At 44.9% G+C, this 24155-nt stretch overlaps 1 protein-coding gene across 1 annotated transcript in view; it reads left to right on the top strand.

Moving 5' to 3' along the window:
- LOC124623149 overlaps positions 1–24155 on the top strand; it is a 219346-nt gene that overhangs the window by 99294 nt on the left and 95897 nt on the right. The window contains exon 7 of the mRNA XM_047148940.1: positions 10740–10913. Within this exon, the coding sequence (XP_047004896.1) occupies positions 10740–10913 (174 nt within the window). The remainder of the gene's footprint in view (positions 1–10739; positions 10914–24155) is intronic.

Raw genomic sequence — 24155 nt, 5'->3', positions numbered from 1 at the left:
ACCGTGCTGAAAACCTGCCTTCTAATTTTTGTACAGCTAAACTACCATTAGTAGGCTCTCTGCTTGAGACAGTTCTACTACGTCAATAAACCTTGAGAAAAATAACTATTCAAAGGAGTTTCCTCAGCCGACAACCAACTGCAGTACGCAATATGGTTTACAGACCATTTGCTGTTGTCGCGCTGTGGCTTTTAATTACCTTGCTCGATTTAGAAACAGTTTCAACAGATTGTGCTTGGCACGATATCACAAAGAGCGGCATGGAGAATCATAAATTCAGAAGATGCCTTCCCTATGAGGTCTAGCCGATGTTGTACAGCCAATGAATGTAAGCAGATTTAAAGCTCGCTCTGGAAAATACATCGCTGTGCAGTCCTATTCTGCAATGTGTCTCTTTAAACGAAGCCGAACTTGATTCACCATACTGCACCTACCATGTGAAAATTCACTTCACAAAACTATAACAATACGCATACGCAAATCGCACTGTTCCGAAACCATGTCGTCATCAGGGATAAGACACTGACACTGTCAGACGGATGCGACGCAAGCAAAGAGCATGAGGTGGGTGTGCGTTCTTGGTTTGGAGAGAAGCAAAGCTTTCTATGAACGAATTTCTCGGTTGTTAAATAATTAAAATTCACATCGATACAAACCTGTGAAAGCTGTCTAAAACGTGACAATCTGCTCATACTTGGGATCAACCGCTACTCAAGGGCGCGCTTGCTGAAGGCACTGCGTGCTTTCTGTCTGTCCGCAGTCCACAAGGTAGATGCGAGCCCCCACACAGAAGCGACTGCCATCCCTATTAGTTACCGCGGATCACTATCTGTGACGTATTCCGTCGTTACACTTATTGTGATCGACTCAAGTTTAGCCGTTACTGATAAGTGTGATACACGTTTAGCTTCAACACCACATTACCTTGAAACTCGTTCTCATTTTATTTCTCTGACAAAATTATTTGTCTACACCGCATTACTTCTCTCCCATCTTTACCCAACTTCGAAGAACCGTCCTTTAGGCTAAGTGGTGTCTTTGCACATTTATTGCGTGGAAACCACGTGTTCACCTCTGTCAGTGTTTCACAACATTCTCGGCGTCTTGCACAGAGCTTCCCCGTTTACATCTTTCGACTTCGCACCTCCCGCCTTTGCCAAGTTTGTGCCCCTTACATAATGATACGGCTCTGAGTGTTGTTTGCTGATCTACATCTACCTCTTCAAAAATACCCTGCAAACTACTGTGAAGCGTATGGCAGAGGATACTTAGCACGCTGTCACGTGTTAGGGATTGTTCCCGTTCAAATTACGAGTAGAGGACAATAAGAATGACTTTTTAAATGTGTCTGAGGGTATAATAATGAGGCTGACCTTGTCTTCACGATCCCTAGGGGAGAGACTCGTAGGGGGACGAAGGGTATTCTGGTCTTTGAAACTTCTTAAGTAGGCTATCGAGGAATAATTTGATCTTCATGAGTCAGCCGATTCAGGTTCTTCAACATATCCACGATGACCTTCCGTGATTTAAAGAAGACATTGACATTACACACAAAAGAGCAGCACAGACATCAACATCTACATCCATACTCTAGAAGAGCGTAGCGTTCCAAAGGATTGGAAAAGGGTACAGGTCATCCCATTTTTCAAGAAGGGACGTCGATCAGATGTGCAGAAGTATAGACCTATATCTCTAACGTCGATCAGTTGTAGAATTTTTGAACACGTATTATGTTCTAATATAATGACTTTTCTGGAGACTAGAAATCTGTAGGAATCAGCATGGGTTTCAAAAAAGACGATCGTGTGAAACCCAGCTCGCGCTATTCGTCCACGAGACTCAGAGGGCCATAGACACGGGTTCCCAGGTAGATGCCGTGTTTCTTGACTTCCGCAAGGTGTTCAATATAGTTCCCCACAGTCGTTTAATGGACAAAGTAAGAGCATATGGACTGTCAGACCAATTGTGTGATTCGATTGAAGAGTTCCTAGATAACAGAACGCAGCATGTCATTCTCAATGGAGAGAAGTCTTCCGAAGTAAGAGTGATTTCACGTGTGCCGCAGGGGAGTGTCGTAGGACCGTTGCTATTCACAATATATATGTAAATAACCTTGTGGATAACATCGGAAGTTCACTGAGGCTTTTTGTGGATGATGCTGTAGATATCGAGAGGTTGTAACAATGGAAAATTGTACTGAAATGCGGGAGGATCTGCAACGAATTGATGCACGGTGCAGGGAATGGCAATTGAATTTCAATGTAGACAAGTGTAATGTGCTGCGCATACATAGAAAGAAAGATCCCTTATCATTTAGCTGCAATATGGCAGGTCAGCAACTGGAAGCAGTTAATTCCATAAATTATCTGGGAGTACGCATTAGGAGTGATTTAAAATGGAATGATCATATAAAGTTGATCGTCGGTAAAGCAGATGTCAGACTGAGATTCATTGGAAGAATCCTAAGGAAATGCAATCCGAAAACAAAGGAAGTAGGTTACAGTACGCTTGTTCGCCCACTGTTTGAATACTGCTCAGCAGTGTGGAATCCAGACCAGATAGTGTTGATAGAAGAGATACAGAAGATCCAACGGAGAGCAGCGCGCTTCGTTACATGATCATTTAGTAATCGCGAAAGCGTTACGGAGATGATAGATAAACTCCAGTGGAGGACTCTGCAGAAGAGACGCTCAGTAGCTCGGAACGGGCTTTTGTTAAAGTTTCGAGAACATACCTTCACCGAGGAGTCAAGCAGCATATTGCTCCCTCCTACATATATCTCGCGAAGAGACCATTAGTATAAAATCAGAGAGATTAGAGCCCACACAGAGTCATACCGACAATCTTTTTTTCCACGAACAATACGAGACTGGAATAGAAGGGAGAACCGATAGAGGTACTGAAAGTACCCTCCGCCACACACCGTCAGGTGGCTTGCGGAGTATGGATGTAGATGTAGATGCCTGTGCTGCTCTTCTGTGTGTAAGGTCAATGTCTTATGTTAGTCTATTTGGTGCGACAACCTAACGAGTGATTTTCCAGCAGTCTGCTCTATAGATTGTCTACATTTTTCCACTAACCTCTCAAAGAAGGGAGTCCTCCACTTGCTCTATGTTTTGTGGTGTCCGCTAAATTGGACGAGTCTTTTCTAGTAGCACTGGACATTAGAGTTCTACTTGAAATTGCCCTCAATGAAGACACGCTCTTCAAAACTTGTTGTTGTTGTTGTTGTTGTTGTTGTTTTTGTCTTGTCCTGAGACTGGTTTGTTGCAGCTCTCCATGCTACTCTATCCTGTGCAAGCTTCTTCATCTCCCAGTACTTACTGCAACCTACATCCTTCTGAATCTGCTTAGTGTATTCATCTCTTGGTCTCTCTCTACGATTTTTACCCTCCACGCTGCCCCCCAATGCTAAACTTGTGATCCCTTGGGCCTCAGAACGTGTCCTACCAACCGACTCCTTCTCCTTGTCAAGTTGTGCCACAAACTCCTCTTCTCCCCAACTCTATTCAATACCTCCTCACTAGTTACGTGATCTACCCATATAATCTTCAGCATTCTTCTGTAGCATCACATTGCGAAAGCTTCTATTCTCGTCTTGTCCAAACTATTTATCGTCCATGTTTCACTTCCATACATGGCTACACGCCATACAAATGCTTGCAGAAACGACTTCCTGACACCTAAATCTATACTCGATGTTAACAAATTTCTCTTCTTCAGAAACGCTTTCCTTGCCATTGCCAGTCTACATTTTATATCCCCTCTACTTCGACCATCATCAGTTATTTTGCTCCGCAAATGGCAAAATTCCTTTACTACTTTAAGTGTCTCATTTCCTAATCTACACTCCTGGAGATGGAAAAAAGAACACATTGACACCGGTGTGTCAGACCCACCATACTTGCTCCGGACACTGCGAGAGGGCTGTACAAGCAATGATCACACGCACGTCACAGCGGACACACCAGGAACCGCGGTGTTGGCCGTCGAATGGCGCTAGCTGCGCAGCATTTGTGCACCGCCGCCGTCAGTGTCAGCCAGTTTGCCGTGGCATACGGAGCTCCATCGCAGTCTTTACCACTGGTAGCATGCCGTGACAGCGTGGACGTGAACCGTATGTGCAGTTGACGGACTTTGAGCGAGGGCGTATAGTAGGCATGCGGGAGGCTGGGTGGACGTAGCGCCGAATTGCTCAACACGTGGGGTGTGAGGTCTCCACAGTACATCGATGTTGTCGCCAGTGGTCGGCGGAAGGTGCACGTGCCCGTCGACCTGGGACCGGACCGCAGCGACGCACGGATGAACGCCAAGACCGTAGGATCCTACGCAGTGCCGTAGGGGACCGCACCACCACTTCCCAGCAAATTAGGGACACTGTTGCTCCTGGGGTATCGGCGAGGACCATTCGCAACCGTCTCCATGAAGCTGGGCTACGGTCCCGCACACCGTTAGGCCGTCTTCCGCTCACGCCCCAACATCGTGCAGCTCGCCTCCAGTGGTGTCGCGACAGGCGTGAATGGAGGGACGAATGGAGACGTGTCGTCTTCAGCGATGAGAGTCGCTTCTGCCTTGGTGCCAATGATGGTCGTATGCGTGTTTGGCGCCGTGCAGGTGAGCGCCACAATCAGGACTGCATACGACCGAGGCACACAGGGCCAACACCCGGCATCATGGTGTGGGGAGCGATCTCCTACACTGGCCGTACACCACTGGTGATCGTCGAGGGGACACTGAATAGTGCACGGTACATCCAAACCGTCATCGAACCCATCGTTCTACCATTCCTAGACCGGCAAGGGAACTTGCTGTTCCAACTGGACAATGCACGTCCGCATGTATCCCGTGCCACCCAACGTGCTCTAGAAGGTGTAAGTCAACTACCCTGGCCAGCAAGATCTCGGGATCTGTCCCCCATTGAGCATGTTTGGGACTGGATGAAGCGTCGTCTCACGCGGTCTGCACGTCCAGCACGAACGCTGGTCCAACTGAGGCGCCAGGTGGAAATGGCATGGCAAGCCGTTCCACAGGACTACATCCAGCATCTCTACGATCGTCTCCATGGGAGAATAGCAGCGTGCATTGCTGCGAAAGGTGGATATACACTGTACTAGTGCCGACATTGTGCATGCTCTGTTGCCTGTGTCTATGTGCCTGTGGTTCTGTCAGTGTGATCATGTGATGTATCTGACCCCAGGAATGTGTCAATAAAGTTTCCCCTTCCTGGGACAATGAATTCACGGTGTTCTTATTTCAATTTCCAGGAGTGTAATTCCCTCAGCATCACCCGACTTGATTCGACTACATTCCATAATCCTCGATTTAATTTTGTTGATGTTCATCTTATATCCTCCTTTCAAGACACTGTCCGTCCGTTCAATTGCTCTTCCAAGTCCTTTCCTGTCTCTGACAGAATTACAATGTCAACGGCGAACTTCACCATTTTTATTTCTCCTTCAAAACTTAGTGAAACCCAAAGAAAATAACATTAATCCGCGATGTTATTATCCTCAGGAATGATTCGTTACAGACAAGCGTGCGTAACGCAGCGAAAATTGTTTGCCATCGGAAAAGATCTGCTATTGATTTTGGGCTAGCAATGTAACGTTTTCAGGCAACACAATAACGGGACGACAAAACCGTGCATGCCTAGAAATTATCGACTTAAACCTGCCTTTCGTGATCTCAAATTAATTAACTAATGCCAGGAAATGCTTCATATTAGTATAAATTGCTCGTAGCATAAATAGTTCTATTTAAATTATCGATAGAATTGAAATACGATAATTGTCCTGTAATAACATCAGCATATGGTATCATTACAAGCCTCGCGACTATTCACAACTAATGTCTTCCAAAGGTAATTTAATAATTCTTAGCTAAATTGACGAAAAGGGTGAAACAGCAGTGAAGACGTGAAATTTCCTTTCAACTTAACTCATATTATTTGATCTAAAAAGCATCAAAACTCAACATCGAACAGTCAGATTTATGATCTATGATTTACGTTGTGCTGTCATGAAAACACCTGATCCAAAACGTGGATTTGAATATATTGATGTAAAAAATCGCAACACCAAAAAATAATTAGAGTAATGAAATTTATGGAATACATTTGTCTAAATGACATATTTAGGTGAGTAACATTGAAGGTCACAGGTTAACGTAACCGCGAGAAAAGCCATTACAGATGTAAAATGCTGGAACATTAATAACCGATGTCGAATGCAAGCATGCAGACGCGCATCATTGCGTTGTACAGGTTCCAGTGTCAGTTTATGGGATGGAGTTCCATGTCTGTTGCAGTTGATAGGTTTATAGAAGTACGGATAATGCTGGCTGTAGATGAAGCTGGAGTTGTTGTCCGATGATTCCCTACACATGCTCGATTGAAGACAGATCCAGAGACCGAGCGGTCAAGGCAACCTGTTGACACCATGTAGAGCACGTGGGGCGTGTTGGTTCATAAGAGCGGTATACGGTCGAGCGGTATCCTGTTGAAAAACACCACCTAGAGAGCTGTTCATGAAAGGCAGCACAACAGCACAAGACTGAGGTTCAGTCAGGATGGGTGGGACAACCACGAAAATGCTCCTACTGTCTTACGAAATCGCACACCAGACCATAACAGTCTGTCTAACATGCAGTTGGTTGCAGGCCTCAGCTGGCCTTTTCTAACCAAGAAGCGGCCATCGCTGGCACCGACGCAGAACCAGCTTTCACCAGAAAACACAGCAGACCTTCACCGTGCTCTCAAATGAGCTCTCGCTTGCGACCAATAGCGTCGGAAATGGCCATTATTTGGGGTCAGTGATATGCATGCTGCAGGGCGCCTGGCTCGGAGATGACTTTGAAGTAATCGATTTTTAATAATTCGTTGTGCCGCTGTGGTGCCAACTGCTCGTCAGTTTGCTGCTGCAGAGGCAATACGATGAGCCAAAGACATACGTCGAACACTACTGTGCAACGCATGTGTCAGGAGCCCGGTCTTCTTGGGAATATACATTCTAGCGACTACCGCTGCCAGCAATCATGTACAATGGCTTTATTCCTGCCAAGTCTTTCTGCAGTTTCACAGAAGGAACATCCAGCTTCTCGTAGTCTCAGTACACGACTTCGTTCATGATCTCTGGGGTACCGAAAATGGTGTCTTTGTCGCCTTACAGGCATTCTTGACTAACATCAACTTACCACGTCCAGTCTCAGAGGTAGCCAACGCTCACGATCGTTACACGTGTAAGTATAGTAAACCTGATTTGCATCCTGATAGTGTAGCAACTAGCGCCACTCTTACGCCAATAGGGTGAAATTTGAATAGTCATCCTTTTTCAGATGTAGAAACATACCTACTGTGGTGTCACCGCCAGACACCACACTTGCTAGGTGGTAGCCTTTAAATCGGCCGCGGTCCATTAGTATACGTCGGACCCGCGTGTCGCCACTGTCAGTGATTGCAGACCGAGCGCCGCCACATGGCAGGTCTAGAGAGACTTCCTAGCACTCGCCCAGTTGTACAGCCGACTTTGCTAGCGATGGTTAACTGAAAAATTACGCTCTCATTTGCCGAGACGATAGTTAGCATAGCCTTCAGCTACATTTGCTACGACCTAGCAAGGCGCCGTATTCAATTGATATTTATTATATGAAGCATGTATCATCAAGAGCGATGTTCTACAATTGTGGATTAAAGTTAAGTATTATATCAACTACGTACTTTATTTGCTATTCTCAAGATATTGTCCTGTTCCAGACCTAAAGCCAGTCAGCGTGTAATTAAACGCGTGCATTTCGGCCTCCTCTAGCAACCCAGTGTTGGCGCTTCTGCCAACACTACACCTACCAACTTTCGATTGCCGGCTGGGGTGGCCGAGCGGTTCTAGGCGCTACAGTTTGGAACCGCGTGACCGCTACGGTCGCAGGTTCGAATCCTGCCTCGGGCATTGATGTTTGTGATGTCCTTAGGTCATTTAGGTTTAAGTTGTTCTAATTTCTAGGGGACTGATGACCTCAGAAGTTAAGTCCCATAGTGCTCAGAGCCATTTGAACCATTTGTACCAACTTTCGTTTATGTCACACAACTCCTACTTGGTGCTGCGATTTATTTCTGTCAGTGGATACAAAATGCAAATGCTCTTCGTGGATTAGATATCGAATTGCTAAATCCGGCCACGAATCATAAACAATACGTGACGAAAATAGGTTATGCCTGACACTGATAGCAAGCGCTAAAGTCACTCAGCCACACATTTGCTAACACACTTTAAAACAAATAAAAAGCGACACACAGCGAATTATCCGAATGAGGCGGAAATCGGTAACATGATGTACATGTACGAGGTGCATTCAAGTTCTAAGGCCTCCGATTTTTTTTCTCTGGACTGGAAAGAGATAGAAACATGCGCATTGTTTTAAAATGAGGCCGCGTTCATTGTCAATACGTCCCAGAGATGGCAGCACCGTACGGCAGATGGAATTTTACCGCCAGCGACGAGAATGAGAACTGTTTTAAATACTTAAAATGGCGACGTTTCCCTTACTTGAACAGTGTGCAATCATTCGTTTTCTGAATTTGCATGGTGTGAAACCAATTGAAATTCAGCGACAGTTGAAGGAGACATGTGGTGATGGAGTTATGGATGTGTCGAAAGTGCGTTCGTGGGTGCGACAGTTTAATAAAGGCAGAACATTGTGTGAAAACAAACCGAAACAACCTCGGGCTCACACAAGCCGGTCTGACGACATGATCGAGAAAGTGGAGGGAATTGTTTTGGGGGATCGCCGAATGACTGTTGAACAGATCGCCTCCAGAGTTGGCATTTCTGTGGGTTCTGTGCACACAATCCTGCATGACGACCTGAAAATGCGAAAAGTGTCATCCAAGTGGGTGCCACGAATGCTGACGGACGACCACATGGCTGCCCGTGTGGCATGTTGCCAAGCAATGTTGACGCGCAACGACAGCATGAATGGGACTTTCTTTTCGTCGGTTGTGACAATGGATGAGACGTGGATACCATTTTTCAATCCAGAAACAAAGCGCCAGTCAGCTCAATGGAAGCACACAGATTCACCACCACCAAAAAATTTTTGGTTAACTGTCAGTGCTGAAAAAATGATGGTGTCCATGTTCTGGGACAGCGAGGGCGTAATCCTTACCCACTGCGTTCCAAAGGGCACTACGGTAACAGGTGCATCCTACGAAAATATTTTGAAGAACAAATTCCTTCCTGCACTGCAAGAAAAACGTCCGCGAAGGGCTGGGCATGTGCTGTTTCACCAAGACAACGCACCCACACATCGAGCTAACGTTACGCAACAGTTTCTTCGTGATAACAACTTTGAAGTGATTCCTCATGCTCCCTACTCACCTGACCTGGCTCCTAGTGACTTTTGGCTTTTTCCAACAATGAAAGGCACTCTCCGTGGCCGCACATTCACCAGCCGTGCTGCTATTGCCTCAGAGATTTTCCAGTGGTCAAAACAGACTCCTAAAGAAGCCTTCGCCGCTGCCATGGAATCATGGCGTCAGCGTTGTGAAAAATGTGTTCGTCTGCAGGGCGATTACGTCGAGAAGTAACGCCAGTTTCATCGATTTCGGGTGAGTAGTTAATTAGAAAAAAAATCGGAGGCCTTAGAACTTCAATGCACCACGTACAGATGTACAAATGAGTGCAGTTTCAGAGCAGTTACATGATTATTGAAGAGAAAAAACTACACAAATTGAGCAGGTCGGTAACGTATTGTCCAACTGATGCCCTTATGCAAGCATTTATTCTGCTTCGTATTGATTGGTAGAGATGTTGGATGCCCTCCTGATGCATATCGTGCCTAATCCTGTCCAATTGGGGCGTTAGATCGTCAAAACCGCGAGGTGGCTGGACAGCCCCGCCCATAGTGGTCCTAACGTTCTGATCTAGTGAGAGATCCGGCGATCTTGTTGGCCAAGACAGGATTTGGCAAGCACGATGACGAACAGTAGAAAGTCTCTCCGAGTTCAACAATCTAACACTACATGTAGGAGAGTTGCCAAAGTTCCGACGTATCGCTTTCCCGTCTTCTAAATTTGTATCCCTCTTACAGAAGGTCACACATGGTCATGATTCCGTTGACGATTTGGTTCTGTGAATTTGTTGCAGGAATGTCCACATCTACTTTTCGTGACACTCCCCACCTGGTTAAACAAGTCAACCCCCATTCGTGCTTCCCTTCTTTGTCCAAGACCTCCTGTTTCACTCTAACATACTTGGAAGATAATCTAGGATTTGTTACAAAATTCAGTGTCTTGGGGGCATGCCAGTAACCGGTTTTGGCTTCGCAGACATCATCAGATCTACCTGTATCAATCATTCGTACTTTTCAAAATCTGAAATATAGCGATGAACTGCATGTGTTGCTAGTCCAGTTGCGATCTATGCTTGAAAACTTTCAAACGCTAGACACCCAAAAGTTATCAAGTAATCACACTGTTCTTTATCTGTAATAATAGCTTTCCTCTTGTACCAAAAATAAGCTCGCACGGTATGCAGTTTTAATCAATCCATCCCACAGGCATTTAAATGCAGGAGTCTAGGTTTGGTTGCGTTTATTTGAAGTATTCTAAGTTTTATGCTCTGAATTTCTGTCAGTGAATATATATCTAAACTTATCTGATACATCGAATACGTTATTCACACTACCAGAATACTCGTGTTTACATTACACGTGGCTGTAACCAATTCTGTGTATATTTATTGTTGCAGGAGAGCGGCTGGCCCTCCTGCTGATGAAGACGACCTTAGCGCGGCTGCTATCCCGCTACGAGCTGTTCCAAAGCCCGAGAACAGAGTACCCTGCGCCCATAGACCCGCGTCTGCTGTTGCTGCACCCCAAAGGTGGACTCTGGGTCAGGATCTCCAACAGGCACTGGCTACCATGCGACTAAGCGAGAGGAACCTGTCTGGTGCTCTGACTTATACTCCTCATGGTGGATTTCGTTTCCCAATTCCAATCCGTGACCATAGATCCATGTCTGCTGACACTGCTTCCCAGAGGTGGGCTGTGAGTCAAGGCATCCAACAGGCACTAGTTTCCATATGCCTAGCAGGTGTGGGAACCAACATGCAGCTCCTGCTTGTACCCCTCATCGAGGAGCTGATGTCCCAGCTGCAGGGCCAACTACTCAGCGCCCACAGACAGATGTCTGCTGGTGCTGCACCACAGGGTGGCCTGCAGATCAGAACCTCCAACTGGCTGACCTGAGACTAAGTGGGCCAGAAGCTTACCTGGTGTTCCCACTCGTAACTCTTCTAGTGGATCCCCTTACACAGCACTGTTACCGACTACTCATTGCTCTCAGAACCATACTTGCTGACTCTCCAACACACCAATGGGCTATGGGTCACGATCTCCTGCGACATCTGCAGATCTGCCATGGGACTAAGCGATGTAGGAGCCTATCTGGTTTCCTCATACACCTCCTGGTTGATTTTGTTTCCCAGACCTAACATTGGCCTCTGATACCAATAAACCCATGTCTGCTGATGCTATACCCCAGAAGTAGGTTATGGGCTAAGACCTCCAACAAGCACTGGTTCCCTTGTGAAAAGCAGGTGGTTGTATATGTACACACAGCTGCCACTGGTATCCCTCATGGCTGATCTCATTCTGCAGCACCAAGACCAACTACCCAGTGGGCCTTGACCCATATATTTTTGTGCTGCATCCCAGAGGTGGACTGTGGGTCAAGATCTCCAATGGACATGCTGAGACTTGCTGACCTTCCAACACAGCAATGGGCAATGGGTCACGATCTCATGTGACATCTGCAGATCTGCCATGGGAGTAAGCGATGTAGGAACCTATCTGGTTTCCTCGTGCACCTCCTGGTTGATTTTGTTTCCGAAACCTAACAATGACCTATGATGCCAATAAACCCATGTCTGCTGATGCTGTACCCCAGAAGTAGGTTATGGGCTAAGACCTACAAACACTGGTTCCCTTGTGAAAAGCAAGTGTGTGTAATTATACACACAGCTGCCGCTGGTATCCCTCACGATGGTCTCATTCTCCAGCCCCAACCACCCAGTGGGCCTTGACCAATATATTCTTGTGCTGCATCCCAGAGGTGGGCTGTGGGTCATCTCCACTGGGCATTGGCTGCCCTGAAACTAAGTGAGGTGGAGTCCTGCCTGGAGTTTCCTTGGTAGACCTTGTGGCCTAATCCCAGAGATGACTACCTGGCATCCACAGACCTGTATCTGCCGATGGTACACCTCAGAGGTGAGGGATTGGTCAGGATCTCCAATAGGCACTGGCTGCCTTGTGACTAGCAAGCATAGGCAATTATATGCACTTCCTAGCAGTGGATATACCGATTCCCAGCCCATAGACCCACACCTGCTGATGCTGCAACTAACAGGCGAGCTCTGGATTAAGCTCTCCAGCAGACAATGGCAGCCTGAAAGCTAAGCAGTGCAGGAATGGACCTGGCGTTCCCACTTGTATCCCGCTTGGTGGATCTCGATACTCAAATCGGGAGCGACTACCCAGCACCCGCAGAGACAACGCCTTCTGAAGCTGCATGAGATGCGACTGAAGATACTCAACAGGAACTGACTGCCCTTAGACTAGCAGGTCCTGAATCCCACCTGTTTCAGCTGGTATCTCATCTTCTTCAGGAATTCAAAGTGGTTCAGAATCAAGATGTGTTGTGATCACTGCAAAAGACATGAACTCATGCAGCAATGTTATTTTTGCTGTTGTCATCTGTGCTATAAAATGCTCCAGAGCTGCACTTCACATTATATTGTCTGGCATATTAAGGTGTTTCGAGCAGAATATTTATTATTTTCACTCTGTCATTGGGTAGACATTATGTGAAAAATAAAGGTGGTACATGTAAAGCACCAACATCTACTGAGGTATGTGTTTAGTAATTATGAGAAGTTGGGATGAGTGCTCAATTAGGACACAAGTCATCAGAATTTTTTTCCAATACTACATTGTATCATAAACACAGTAAAATCATTCATAATACTTAACCTATGAACTTCTTATGGGTTTTAATGTAATTTACATACATACCAACTCGACTCAGTTTACCGCTGCTTGTACTCAACATGCGCAGTTATTCAGAGGTCCCACTATATTTAGTTGCTTTTAGTATTGTGGAAATGATGTGTGTCCAGAAATCTATTACAATTACATCGCTTACCGATAACAAATTTACTTGTAACATAAATAGTATATACACTGAGATGACGGAAGCCATGGGATACCTCCTAATATCGTGCCAGATCTCCATTTGCCCGGCATTGTGCAGAAACTCGACGTTCTATGGACTCCACAAGCCGTTGAAAGGCCCCTGCAGAAATACTGAACGATGCTGCCTCTTTAGCCATCCATAATTGCGAAAGTGTTGCCGGTGCAGGATTTTGTTTACTAACAGGCCTCTCGATTCTTTCCCATAAAATGTTCGGTGTGATTCATGTTGGGCGATCTGGGTCGTTCACTGGAACTTTCCAGAACGCTCTTCAGACCAATCACGAATGATTGTGGACCGTTGACATGGTGAATTCTCATCCATAACAATTCCATCCATGAATGGCTGAAAAATATCTCCTAATAGCAGAACATAACCATTTACAGTAATGGTCGGTTCATTTGGACCAGAGGACACAGTCCATTCAATGTAAATACAGGTTACACCCTTATGGAATCACCACCAGCTTCCACAGTGCCTTGCTGACAATCTGAGTCAATGGCTTTGCGAGACCTGCGCCATACTCGAAACCCACCATCAGCTCTTACCAACTGAAATCGGAACTCATCAGCCGAGACCACGGCTTTCAAATCGTCTAGACTCCAACCGGTATGGCCACCAGCCCAGCAGAGGCTCTGCAAGCGATGTCGTGCTGTTAGCAAAATCAATTACATCCCTCGTCTTCTGCCATAGTCAATTAACACCAAATTTCGCTGCACCGCCTGTTACTTGGTGCCATTTGTTACGTTATATACAAAAAAAAATTACATATATATTTTATATATTTTTATTTTTAATTTGTCAGCATGAATTTTTCTTTTGTTAGTGCATTATTCTTTCTCTCAGGGATATTGTCTTTTCTTATCACTTTTACTTACGAGCATAAGTAAATATGAGACGGGTACTTGAAGGGCCGCTGTTATTCATGTAACAAGTTTATTTTTTGAACGTGATGACTAAATTGTAGTTGGCGTTAACTGAATTGAATGTAATTTGGTTACTTTCTATTTATTGATTGCAAAGCAAGGCTCGAGAGAATTTCGACTGTTGCCGTGGAGCGGCCAAGATAAAACCTACTGAACTCATGGAATCTGTATGATTTAGAAAATTTACTTCAACGGAAATTAATTATCTGTTGCAATTTAAAAAGGTTCTTACAACGAAATCTCTCGCATTTTCAGTTACTTTTAACGCTTTGAAAAATAAATTAATACTTCGGCCGTAATGGCCGACCAGAGGCTGCATCGGAAGATGAGCTTCTTGCAGCGCAAATTACTGAAAAAAATGCTTATTAAAAATAATCAGCCATTGCGAGCATTTGAGGTGACAACTATTACAAGGAAATTCATTTTGTGATAACAATAACAAGTTTATTCTAGCAGAAATACGAATAACTTACATAAAATATGTGTAGCCGCTCAATGGCTGCCTTTCGTATCGCGAAACAAAACCGTGTGTGTGCCCTAAAGTACGTCCTTCCTCCTCGGCCATACAATCGCGTCTCTTTCGATCCCTTTTTATTTTCACAGACATTAAATAAAGATGCTACTCTTAAATTATCGCTGCATATCAGTTGTTTCAAGAACATTAATTGCATCTTTTATACTAATTATATTCATAAAATACGTTAACTACGGTTTACAACCGGTAAAAATGTCAATATTTATGTCCTAGCGGATAAGTTCGTCGTACTCTCTACATTTATTTCTGCGGTTATTTCAGGCACTGTTGCTTGTCTGTTAGCACTGACAACTCTACTCACAAGCCGGTGCTTTCGGACGTTAAGCGAAGGCCGCCGGCCATTGTGTTGTCAGTACCCGGGATTTGGTATTCTCGACACACTCTTGACGCTGTGAATCTCATAATACTGAATTCCATTTAGGAAATGGAATGTCCCATGTGTCTAGCTTCAACTCCCTTTCCCGTTCAGAGTCTGCTAATTTCCGTCGTGCGGCCATAGTCACATCGGACACCTTTTGACATCAATCGTCTGAGTACAAATAACAGCTCCGCCAATGCCCTGCCCTTTCATACTTTGTTTAGGCAATACTACCGCCATCGATGTATGTGCAGTCGCTATCCAATGACCTTTGTCACCTCAGTTTATGTTTTTCAACGAATATCGCTTCGAGATGTTTCTACATAAAAGAGTTAAATATCTGAAGCTGTATTGATCTAATCAGAAATAACATCAGTATCTACGTCTTCGAATATACGTTGTATGATACGAGAATAATTTGGACGAAAACTCGTGGAGACGATCGTAAGTTAAATATTGTGAACGACTACACTCTGTATATAATTTTTTTTAGAAAAAGGGTTCAGAGTGTATGTTTTACTATCCACAAATCAACAGACTCTACATTGCTAAATGATACCTACAAGAAACAAAGCAAAAATAAGACCGTGTTAAGCCTTCGTAAGACGGGTCATGGACGCTAACGAGGAAGTGATTCCCATTGCAACTGGTTGGCGTGCTGAAGCTGTAACACAGTACGCTGTCACCGACCTAATCTACGATTGCAATCCTTTCTGTCGAAGTTGTCAATCACGTCTGTTGAGGCAGTCCACACACATCTTGTTGTCAAAAGTCGTCAAACGTTAAATTGCAGCACAAAGTTCATCAGCGATTCTCAATAAGTCATGAAGAATATTCTGGTCATGTCACTGGATTCCGGCACTTAACACGTCAATATGATGTCTTCAAACATATTCAATTTACTCCTATCCAAATAAGTTGATGACATAACGGAACAAGGAAACAAAGTTACAAACAATTGTGAGGCGCTAGAATTTAAGTTTGTGTGAGTTTTGTACATAGATACTTAAATAGTCATAACATTTTACTTCCTACTACGCTATGTCGACGCAACCCAATTACCACCGAAGTCTGCATTTCTACCATACTTGTCTCCACACTCTGACGATTGACCCTAAACAAAGTTTTCATTTCCACAACCAGTGGAGGAATAGGCAGACATTGGTTAACTGAAATATCTAGAGAGGTTTATATTTCCACCGTATGCACTTCTGAATATGGTAGTATTTTTAACAATCAACATACTGTTTCGTGACATTTTAATAACGACATATAAGTATCGCCACAGTCCCGTTGGTGTAGGCATATTCTTGACTGCAGGAAACCTGCCTGATGCAGGTATATTTATGAACGTTTACGAATAGATAAGGGTTTCTGCACGGAACAGCCGTAAGTATCATCATCATCATCACTAACACTTGGAAATATCTTCCTTCGTGAAACTTTGCGTAAATAGAACCTGACGCATAGACAAGCGACCAAAGCTGCCACAAAATCATGCTCAAATGCTGGAATCCTGACATGGATTGCCATCTTGACTGCAACATACACTATCAGATCAAAAGTGCCGGACATGTTCTATTCGACATTAATAAGAACTATCTACAGCCTACGGCTTGGTGACTGCTTGAACTCTACTGAGGAAACCTTTAATGGACTGTCTGAATGTCTGTGGATGAATACGAACCCAGACCAGCCTAAACCAGAGAAGGTACAGATGTTGGACGCTTGGGTCCAGAGCGAGGTCGACGTTCTGACTGGTCATAAAGATGGTCCACTGGGTTCAGGTCGGACCTCTGGTCAGGCTAGCCCACTTCAGGAATGTTATTGTCCACAAATGTTTGCCTCAAATGCTGCTTGATGACTGGGTGCACAGTTATGCTGATACAATCATCTCTGAAAGGTTTCTCTACTGTACACTGCACATAATATTGTAAAATGTGCTCATATCCTTCACATTTAACGTTTTATGAAGTTTGATTGAAAGCACTCCCTCACCACGAGAAACATCCACAAACCGTAACATCACTTGCTCTGAACTTCACTGTTGGCACTACACATGATGACAAGTAATGTTCTCCAAGCATTCCCCAACCCCAGATATTTTTGTCTGATGCCTGATTCATCACTCCAAATCACTCGTTTCCAGTCAAGCACTACCAATGGTCTTGGCTTTTTACATCCACCTAAAAGCGTCGCTCAGCACTGACTTTATCGAAGCGAGTGGCTTATGGGGAGTGGCTCGACCACTGTACGCAATCTTTTTAACTCTCTACGCACAGGTAATCTTGTTCAAAAAATGGCTCTGAGCACTATGGGACTTAACATCTATGGTCATCAGTCCCCTAGAACTTAGAACTACTTAAACCTAACTAACCTAAGGACATCACACACATCCATGCCCGAGGCAGGATTCGAACCTGCGACCATAGCAGGGTAATCTTGTTAGCTAGACCGCTAGTAGCACTTTGGGATCGCTAATGATTCTTTCCGCTGACTTCAATCGCCCAGCCGGTCGTTGTGGCCGAACGGTTCTAGGCGCTACAGTCCGGAAACGCGCGACAGTTAAGCTGATACCAGTTCGATTTTACACAGACTACGTGAAGGAACTTGCCCCCCTTCTTGCAGCAGTGTACCGTAGGTCTCTAGAAGAGCGTAGCGTTCCAAAGTATTGAAAAAGGGCACAGGTCATCCCCGTTTTCAAGAAGGGACGTCGAACAGATGTGCAAAACTATAGACCTATATCTCTAACGTCGATCAGTTGTAGAATTCTGGAACACGTATCATGTTCGAGTATAATGACTTTTCTGGAGACTAGAAATCTACTCTGTAGGAACGAGCATGGGTTTCGAAAAAGACGGTCGTGTGAAACCCAGCTCGCGCTATTCGTCCACGAGACTCAGAGGGCCATAAACATGGGTTCCCAGGTAGATGCCGCGTTTCTTGACTTCCGCAAGGCGTTCAATACAGATCCCCACAGTCGTTTAATGAACAAAGTAAGAGCATATGGACTGTCAGACCAATTGTGTGATTGGATTGAAGAGTTCCTAGACAACAGAACGCAGCGTGTCATACTCAATGGAGAGAAGTCTTCCGAAGTAAGAGTGATTTCACGTGTGCCGCAGGGGAGTGTCATAGGACCGTTGCTATTCACAATATACATAAATAACCTTGTGGATAACATCGGAAGTTTACTGAGGCTTTTTGCGGATGATGCTGTAGTATATCGTGAGGTTGTAACAATGGAAAATTGTACTGAAATGCAGGAGAATCTGCAACGAACTGACGCATAGTGCAGGGAATGGCTATTGAATCTCAATGTAGACAAGTGTAATGTGCTGCGGATACATAGAAAGAAAGATCCGTAATCATTTAGCTACAATATAGCAGGTCAGCAACTGGAAGCAGTTAATTCCATGAATTATCTGGGAGTACGCATTGGGAGTGATTTAAAATGGAATGATCATATAAAGTTGATCGTCGGTAAAGCAGATGCCAGACTGAGATTCATTGGAAGAATCCTAAGGAAACGCAATCCTAAAACAAAGGAAGTAGGTTACAATACACTTGTTCGCCCTCTGCTTGAATATTGCTCTCCAGTGTGGGATCCGTACCAGTTAGGGTTGATAGAAGAGATAGAGAAGATCCAACGGAGAGCGCGCTTCGTTACAGGATCATTAAGTAATCGCGAAAGCATTACGGAGATGGTAGATGAACTCCAGTGGAAGACTCTGCAGGAGAGACGCTCAGTAGCTCGGTACGGGCTTTTGTTGAAGTTTCGAGAACATACCTTCACCGAGGAGTCAAGCAGTGTATTGCTCCCTGCTGCGTATATCTCGCGAAGAGACCATGAGGATAAAATCAGAGAGATTAGAGCCCAGACAGAGGCATACCGACAATCCTTCTTTCCACGAACAATACGAGACGGGAATAGAAGGGAGATCCGATAGAGGTACTCAAAGTACCCTCTGCCACACACCGGCCGATGGGTTGCGGAGTCTGGATGTAGATGTAGATGTAGACAGCTACGTCGCAGGTTCGAATCCTGCCTCGACCATGTATGTGTATGAAGTCCTTAGGTTAGTTAGGTTTAAGTAGTTCTAAGTTCTAGGGGACTGATGACCTCAGATGTTAAGTGGCATAGTGCTCAGGGCCATTTGAACCATTCAATCGTCCTCTGCAACGCTCGATGGTCGTCTAAGGCGCCGCAATCATGGACTGTGCGGCTGGTCCCGGCGGAGGGTCGAGTCCTCCCTCGGGCATGGGTGTGTTTGTTTGTCCTTAGGATAGTTTGGGTTAGGTAATGTGTAAGCTTAGGGACTGATGACCTTAGCAGTTAAGTCCCATAAGGTTTCACACTCATCTGAACATTTTTAAGCTCGATGGTCCCTGTCCATCATTACATGAAGTCGGCCTGGTCGTGATTGCTGTACCGGGTTATTCTAAACGATGGACCCATTTTCAAAAATTCGTATGTATCCAAGTACAAATTCAAAAGGAACGAGCTTTATACCGGCGGCGGGAGGGGCGGCGATGGTTGTAGAAGCGGCCGGTAGAGTTTGCACGGCGATAGGGGCGTCATTCCGTTTCACTGTCTGTTGTGACTGAGATGGAGACTGTGGAGCACAAGGTTTTCCGCGTTCTTGAGTTCGCGAAAAGTTTGTGGCAAATTGTCATTCAGCGGGCATTTCGTACCAAATTCGGTATTCAATCAATCACCAACTCTCAAAAGCATTAGCCGTTGGTTTAAGCAATTTAAACAGACTGGGAGACTGCGCATAGGAAAAAGCACAGGTCGACCGCGCGTGTCAGAGGATGGTGTCTGACGGTTTCAAGAAAGTTTTTTGTGCAGTCCCGGTAAGTCTACCGATAGAGCCAGTCGGGAACTTGGAATACCACAACCAACTGTATGGAAAGTTCTGAGTCGGCGTTTATTGTACAAACTCTACCGATTACAACTTTTGCAGGCTCTCAACCCCAATAACACATTTTGTAGTTTTATGCTAGCAAAGATGGAGGATGACACATTTCTGCAGCGTGTAATTTTCAACCATGAAGCGACGTTCCACCCTGGTCGAAAACTCAACAGACAGAATGTTCGAGTATGGGGCTCGGAAAATCCACATTCACCATTGCAACAAGAAAGAGACTCACCGAAGAACAAGGTGTTCTGCGCCGTATCCCGTACAAAGGTTTTTGTGGACCATTTTTAATTGCGGAAAGAACTGTAACGCGAGTCACGTACCTGGATATGTCGGAACAATAGCTGCTCCCTCACGTTATGGAAGATTCCCAGGTATTCATGTTCCAGCAGAATGGGGCTCCGTCCCATTGGCACCATTATGTACGAGGCTATTAAATGACTCGGTTCCCCAGCAGTGCATCGGTCTCGGGGGACCTGAGGACCTGGCTCTGCGCTTCTGGCCAGCCTGATCTCACACCCTGCGACTCTCTCTTATGGGGTTACGTGAAGGAAGCCGATTTCGTCCCGCCACTACCAACCACTCTGAACGATCTGCGGAAATGGATCACTGTTGCGATGCACTCAGTAACAGCAGATACGCTTTCGCGGGTGTGGTACGATTTTGGTTACTGCGTCGATGTTTGCCGTGCAGCCAACGGTGACCACATTGAACATTTATAGCATTTATCACATTTCTAATTACTAAATAATTATTAAAAATAATTAATTACAAATTATTACAAAATAATTAATTTATTACACTGATATCAAACATTATGAACAAAAACTTCGAAACTTCGTCTTTTCATTTGTATAAAACTTGTTCATTTAGCATTTGCATTTGAATAAATACAAGGCTTTGAAAATGGGACTATCATTTAGAATAAACATATACACTACTGGCCATTAAAATTGCTACACCAAGAAGAAATGCAGACAATAAACGGGTATTCATTGGACAAATATATTATACTAGAACTGAAATGTGATTACATTTTCACGCAATTTGGGTGCATAGATCCTGAGAAATCAGTACCCAGAACAACCACCTCTGGCCGTAATAACGGCCTTGATACGCCTGGGCATTGAGTCAAACAGAGCTTGGATGGCGTCTACAGGTACAGCTGCCCATGCAGTTTCAACACGATACCACAGTTCATCAAGAGTAGTGACTGGCGTACTGTGACGAGCCAGTTGTTCGGCCACCATTGACCAGACGTTTTCAATTGCTGAGAGATCTGGAGAACGTGCTGGCCGGGGCAGCAGTCGAACATTTTCTGTATCCAGAAAGGCCCGTACAGGACCTCCAACATGCAGTCGTGCATTATCCTGCTGAAATGTAGGGTTTCGCAGAGATCAAATGAAGCGTAGAGACACGGGTCGTAACACATCCGAAATGTAACGTCCAATGTTCAAAGTGCCGTCAATGCGAACAAGAGGTGACCGAGACTTGTAACCAATGGCACCCCATACCATCACGCCAGGTGATACGCAAGTATGGCGATGACGAATATACGCTTCCAATGTGCGTTCACCGCGATGTCGCCAAACACGGATGCGACCATCATGATGCTGTAAACAGAACCTGGATTCATCCGAAAAAATGACGTTTTGCCATTCGTGCACCCAGGTTCGTCATTGAGTACACCATCGCAGGCGCTCCTGTCTGTGATGCAGCGTCAATGGTAACCGCAGCCATGGTTTCCAAGCTCATAGTCCATACTGCTGCAAACGTCGTCGAACTGCTCGTGCAGATGGTTGTTGTCTTCCATATTCTTTTAACAGTCATTGGATCTCGACCAACGCGAGTAGCAATGTCGCGATACGACAAACCGCAATGGCGATAGGCTACAATCCGACCTTTATCAAAGTCGGAAACGTGATGGTAAGCATTTCTCCTCCTTACACGAGGCATCACAACAACGTTTCACCAGGCAACGTCGGTCAACTGTTGTTTTTGTATGAGAAATCGGTTGGAAACTTTCCTCATGTCAACACGTTGTAGGTGTCGCCACCGGCGCCAACCTTGTGTGAATGCTCTGAAAAGCTAATCATTTGCATATCACCGCATCTTCTTCCTGGAGGTTAAATTTCGCATCTGTAGCACGTCATCTTCGTTGTGTAGCAATTTTAATGGCCAGTAGTGTATATTCGCGTTTACACTTCACAATCAAGTGACATGGACAGCTTCCGAAGGGTTGAAATGTTCGTGGTGGATTTGATTCTCAGATGACATCGAAAGACTAGTTCACATTCTGAGTTACTCAGCTCTCCTGACGGACACATTCCATTGTTACTACTTCACACTGACAACAAAACGTTCCCTCATCTCGTGGCATCTATTGGTCGATTGCGTGTTACATGGGGACGTCCGAATAATTTGATCACGTAGTGTATACACCCGTTATTGTAGGAACCCTAACGTAAGCATTTTCACGTATTCTAATTCACATATGGTGAATTGATAAGCCTGGTAAAACACCAAGAAAAATGTTTACTTTTTAAGTAGTTCATCTTACTTCTAGATTTAGTTTTATTTAATGGGTATGCACGTGATCCTCTGGTCCGCCTGCTTTTTCGTCCCATCTGAAATATAGGTTCTGCCAGAGTCTGTAAAATACTCGTTGACTGCAACTATCACTTCGTCTTTTGAGGAAACTTTCGTGCGCAGCTCGTGGTCGTGCGGTAGCGTTCTCGCTTCCCACGCCCCGGTTCACGGGTTCGATTCCCGGCGGGGTCGGGGATTTTCTCTGCCTCGTGATGACTGGGTGTTGTGTGCTGTCCTTAGGTTAGTTAGGTTTAAGTAGTTCTAAGTTCTAGGGGACTGATGACCATAGACGTTGTCCCATAGTGCTCAGAGCCATTTTGAACGAAACTTTCTTCCAAATAAGCCGAAGTTTTAAAGTAGGAAACAAGAAAAACTCACTTGGGACTACGTCTGTTGAATAAAATGGATGACGAACCAATTGAAGCCCAATTCATGCGCTTTCACCATTGTTATCGCTGATATGTGGGATGGTGCTGGTGAAAAAGCTTGTTTTTGCGTTTTCTTTTTCATGCAACGCAAGTTTCAAACAGTCCAAAAATTAAGGATAATAGGGTCCAGTTATGGTTCTGCCTTTTTCCAAGTAATCTATCAGCATCATTCCTTGAAAATCCCAAAAAAACAGTGGCTATCACCTTACCAGCTGTCAAAATGGCCTTTACCTTCTTTGGTGCACATTGTTTTGTCTGCTGTTTTAATCCTGGTGTGTAATGATGGATCCAGGTTTCACCAACATTCGCAAAGCGGCGCCAAAAGTCTTGCGGATTGCGACTAATCATGGCCAGATAGTGTGTCGAAATGTTGTGTCGGGTGCGGTTTTCGTCGACTGTGAGCAATGGCGGCACCTACCTCGTACACAGCTTCTTCGTAGACAGTTCTCCCTGCAGGATACCATGCACTCGCTCAGCTGAAGTTTCTAAGGTCTCAGAAAGCTCACCAATTTTTATTCGGCGGTCTGGCACTACCATATCAGATGCTTTGTCAAGGGTTTCCTCTGCAGCAACGCCAATCACAAGGCCGGAGCGCGCTTCGTCTTCTGTGCTTGTCCGAACAAGTTTAAATTCATTAATCAAAAAGCAAATGGGCTCAAATTATGGTACAGAGTCAGCATGAATTTCATCTAATTCTGTTTTGATTTGAGCGGCAGTCCACCCCTTCACTTTAAAATGTGTAGTTACAGCATGAAACTCTGTATTTTCCATTTTCAATCGCTGTTGACACACCTACCAATTCAGACGGCTGTCATGAATGAACTTTCCGCTGTACATTGTTGATATTCTTTGTGTGATCCTTCTAATAATCCAGCTTACCAACTATGGAAACGAATTAACTAGCGTTTCTAACTGCCTTTCCGGCTGATATAGTAGTGTCCAGCCTCCTCGTACTTTCGCAGGACAAAGTGAAATACCATTGCATGGTTTTTAGTCTTTTTAGGCCACTATCTTCACTACATTTTAAAAAAGAGGCGGCATGGACCCACTCACCTTCTACAAATGTATGGATATTGCACATGGAACTGTTCGCACCCGCTACAGTATCGCGAATTATTTGCCAATATGTTGAACCTTGTATTTCGACGTTGAGATAT

Source organism: Schistocerca americana, chromosome 7 (genome assembly GCF_021461395.2).
Source record: "Schistocerca americana isolate TAMUIC-IGC-003095 chromosome 7, iqSchAmer2.1, whole genome shotgun sequence".
In the NCBI taxonomy this organism is placed as follows: domain Eukaryota; kingdom Metazoa; phylum Arthropoda; class Insecta; order Orthoptera; family Acrididae; genus Schistocerca; species Schistocerca americana.
The sequence above is the reverse complement of the archived record's forward strand: the minus strand, read 5'-3'. Positions and strand labels throughout refer to the sequence as shown.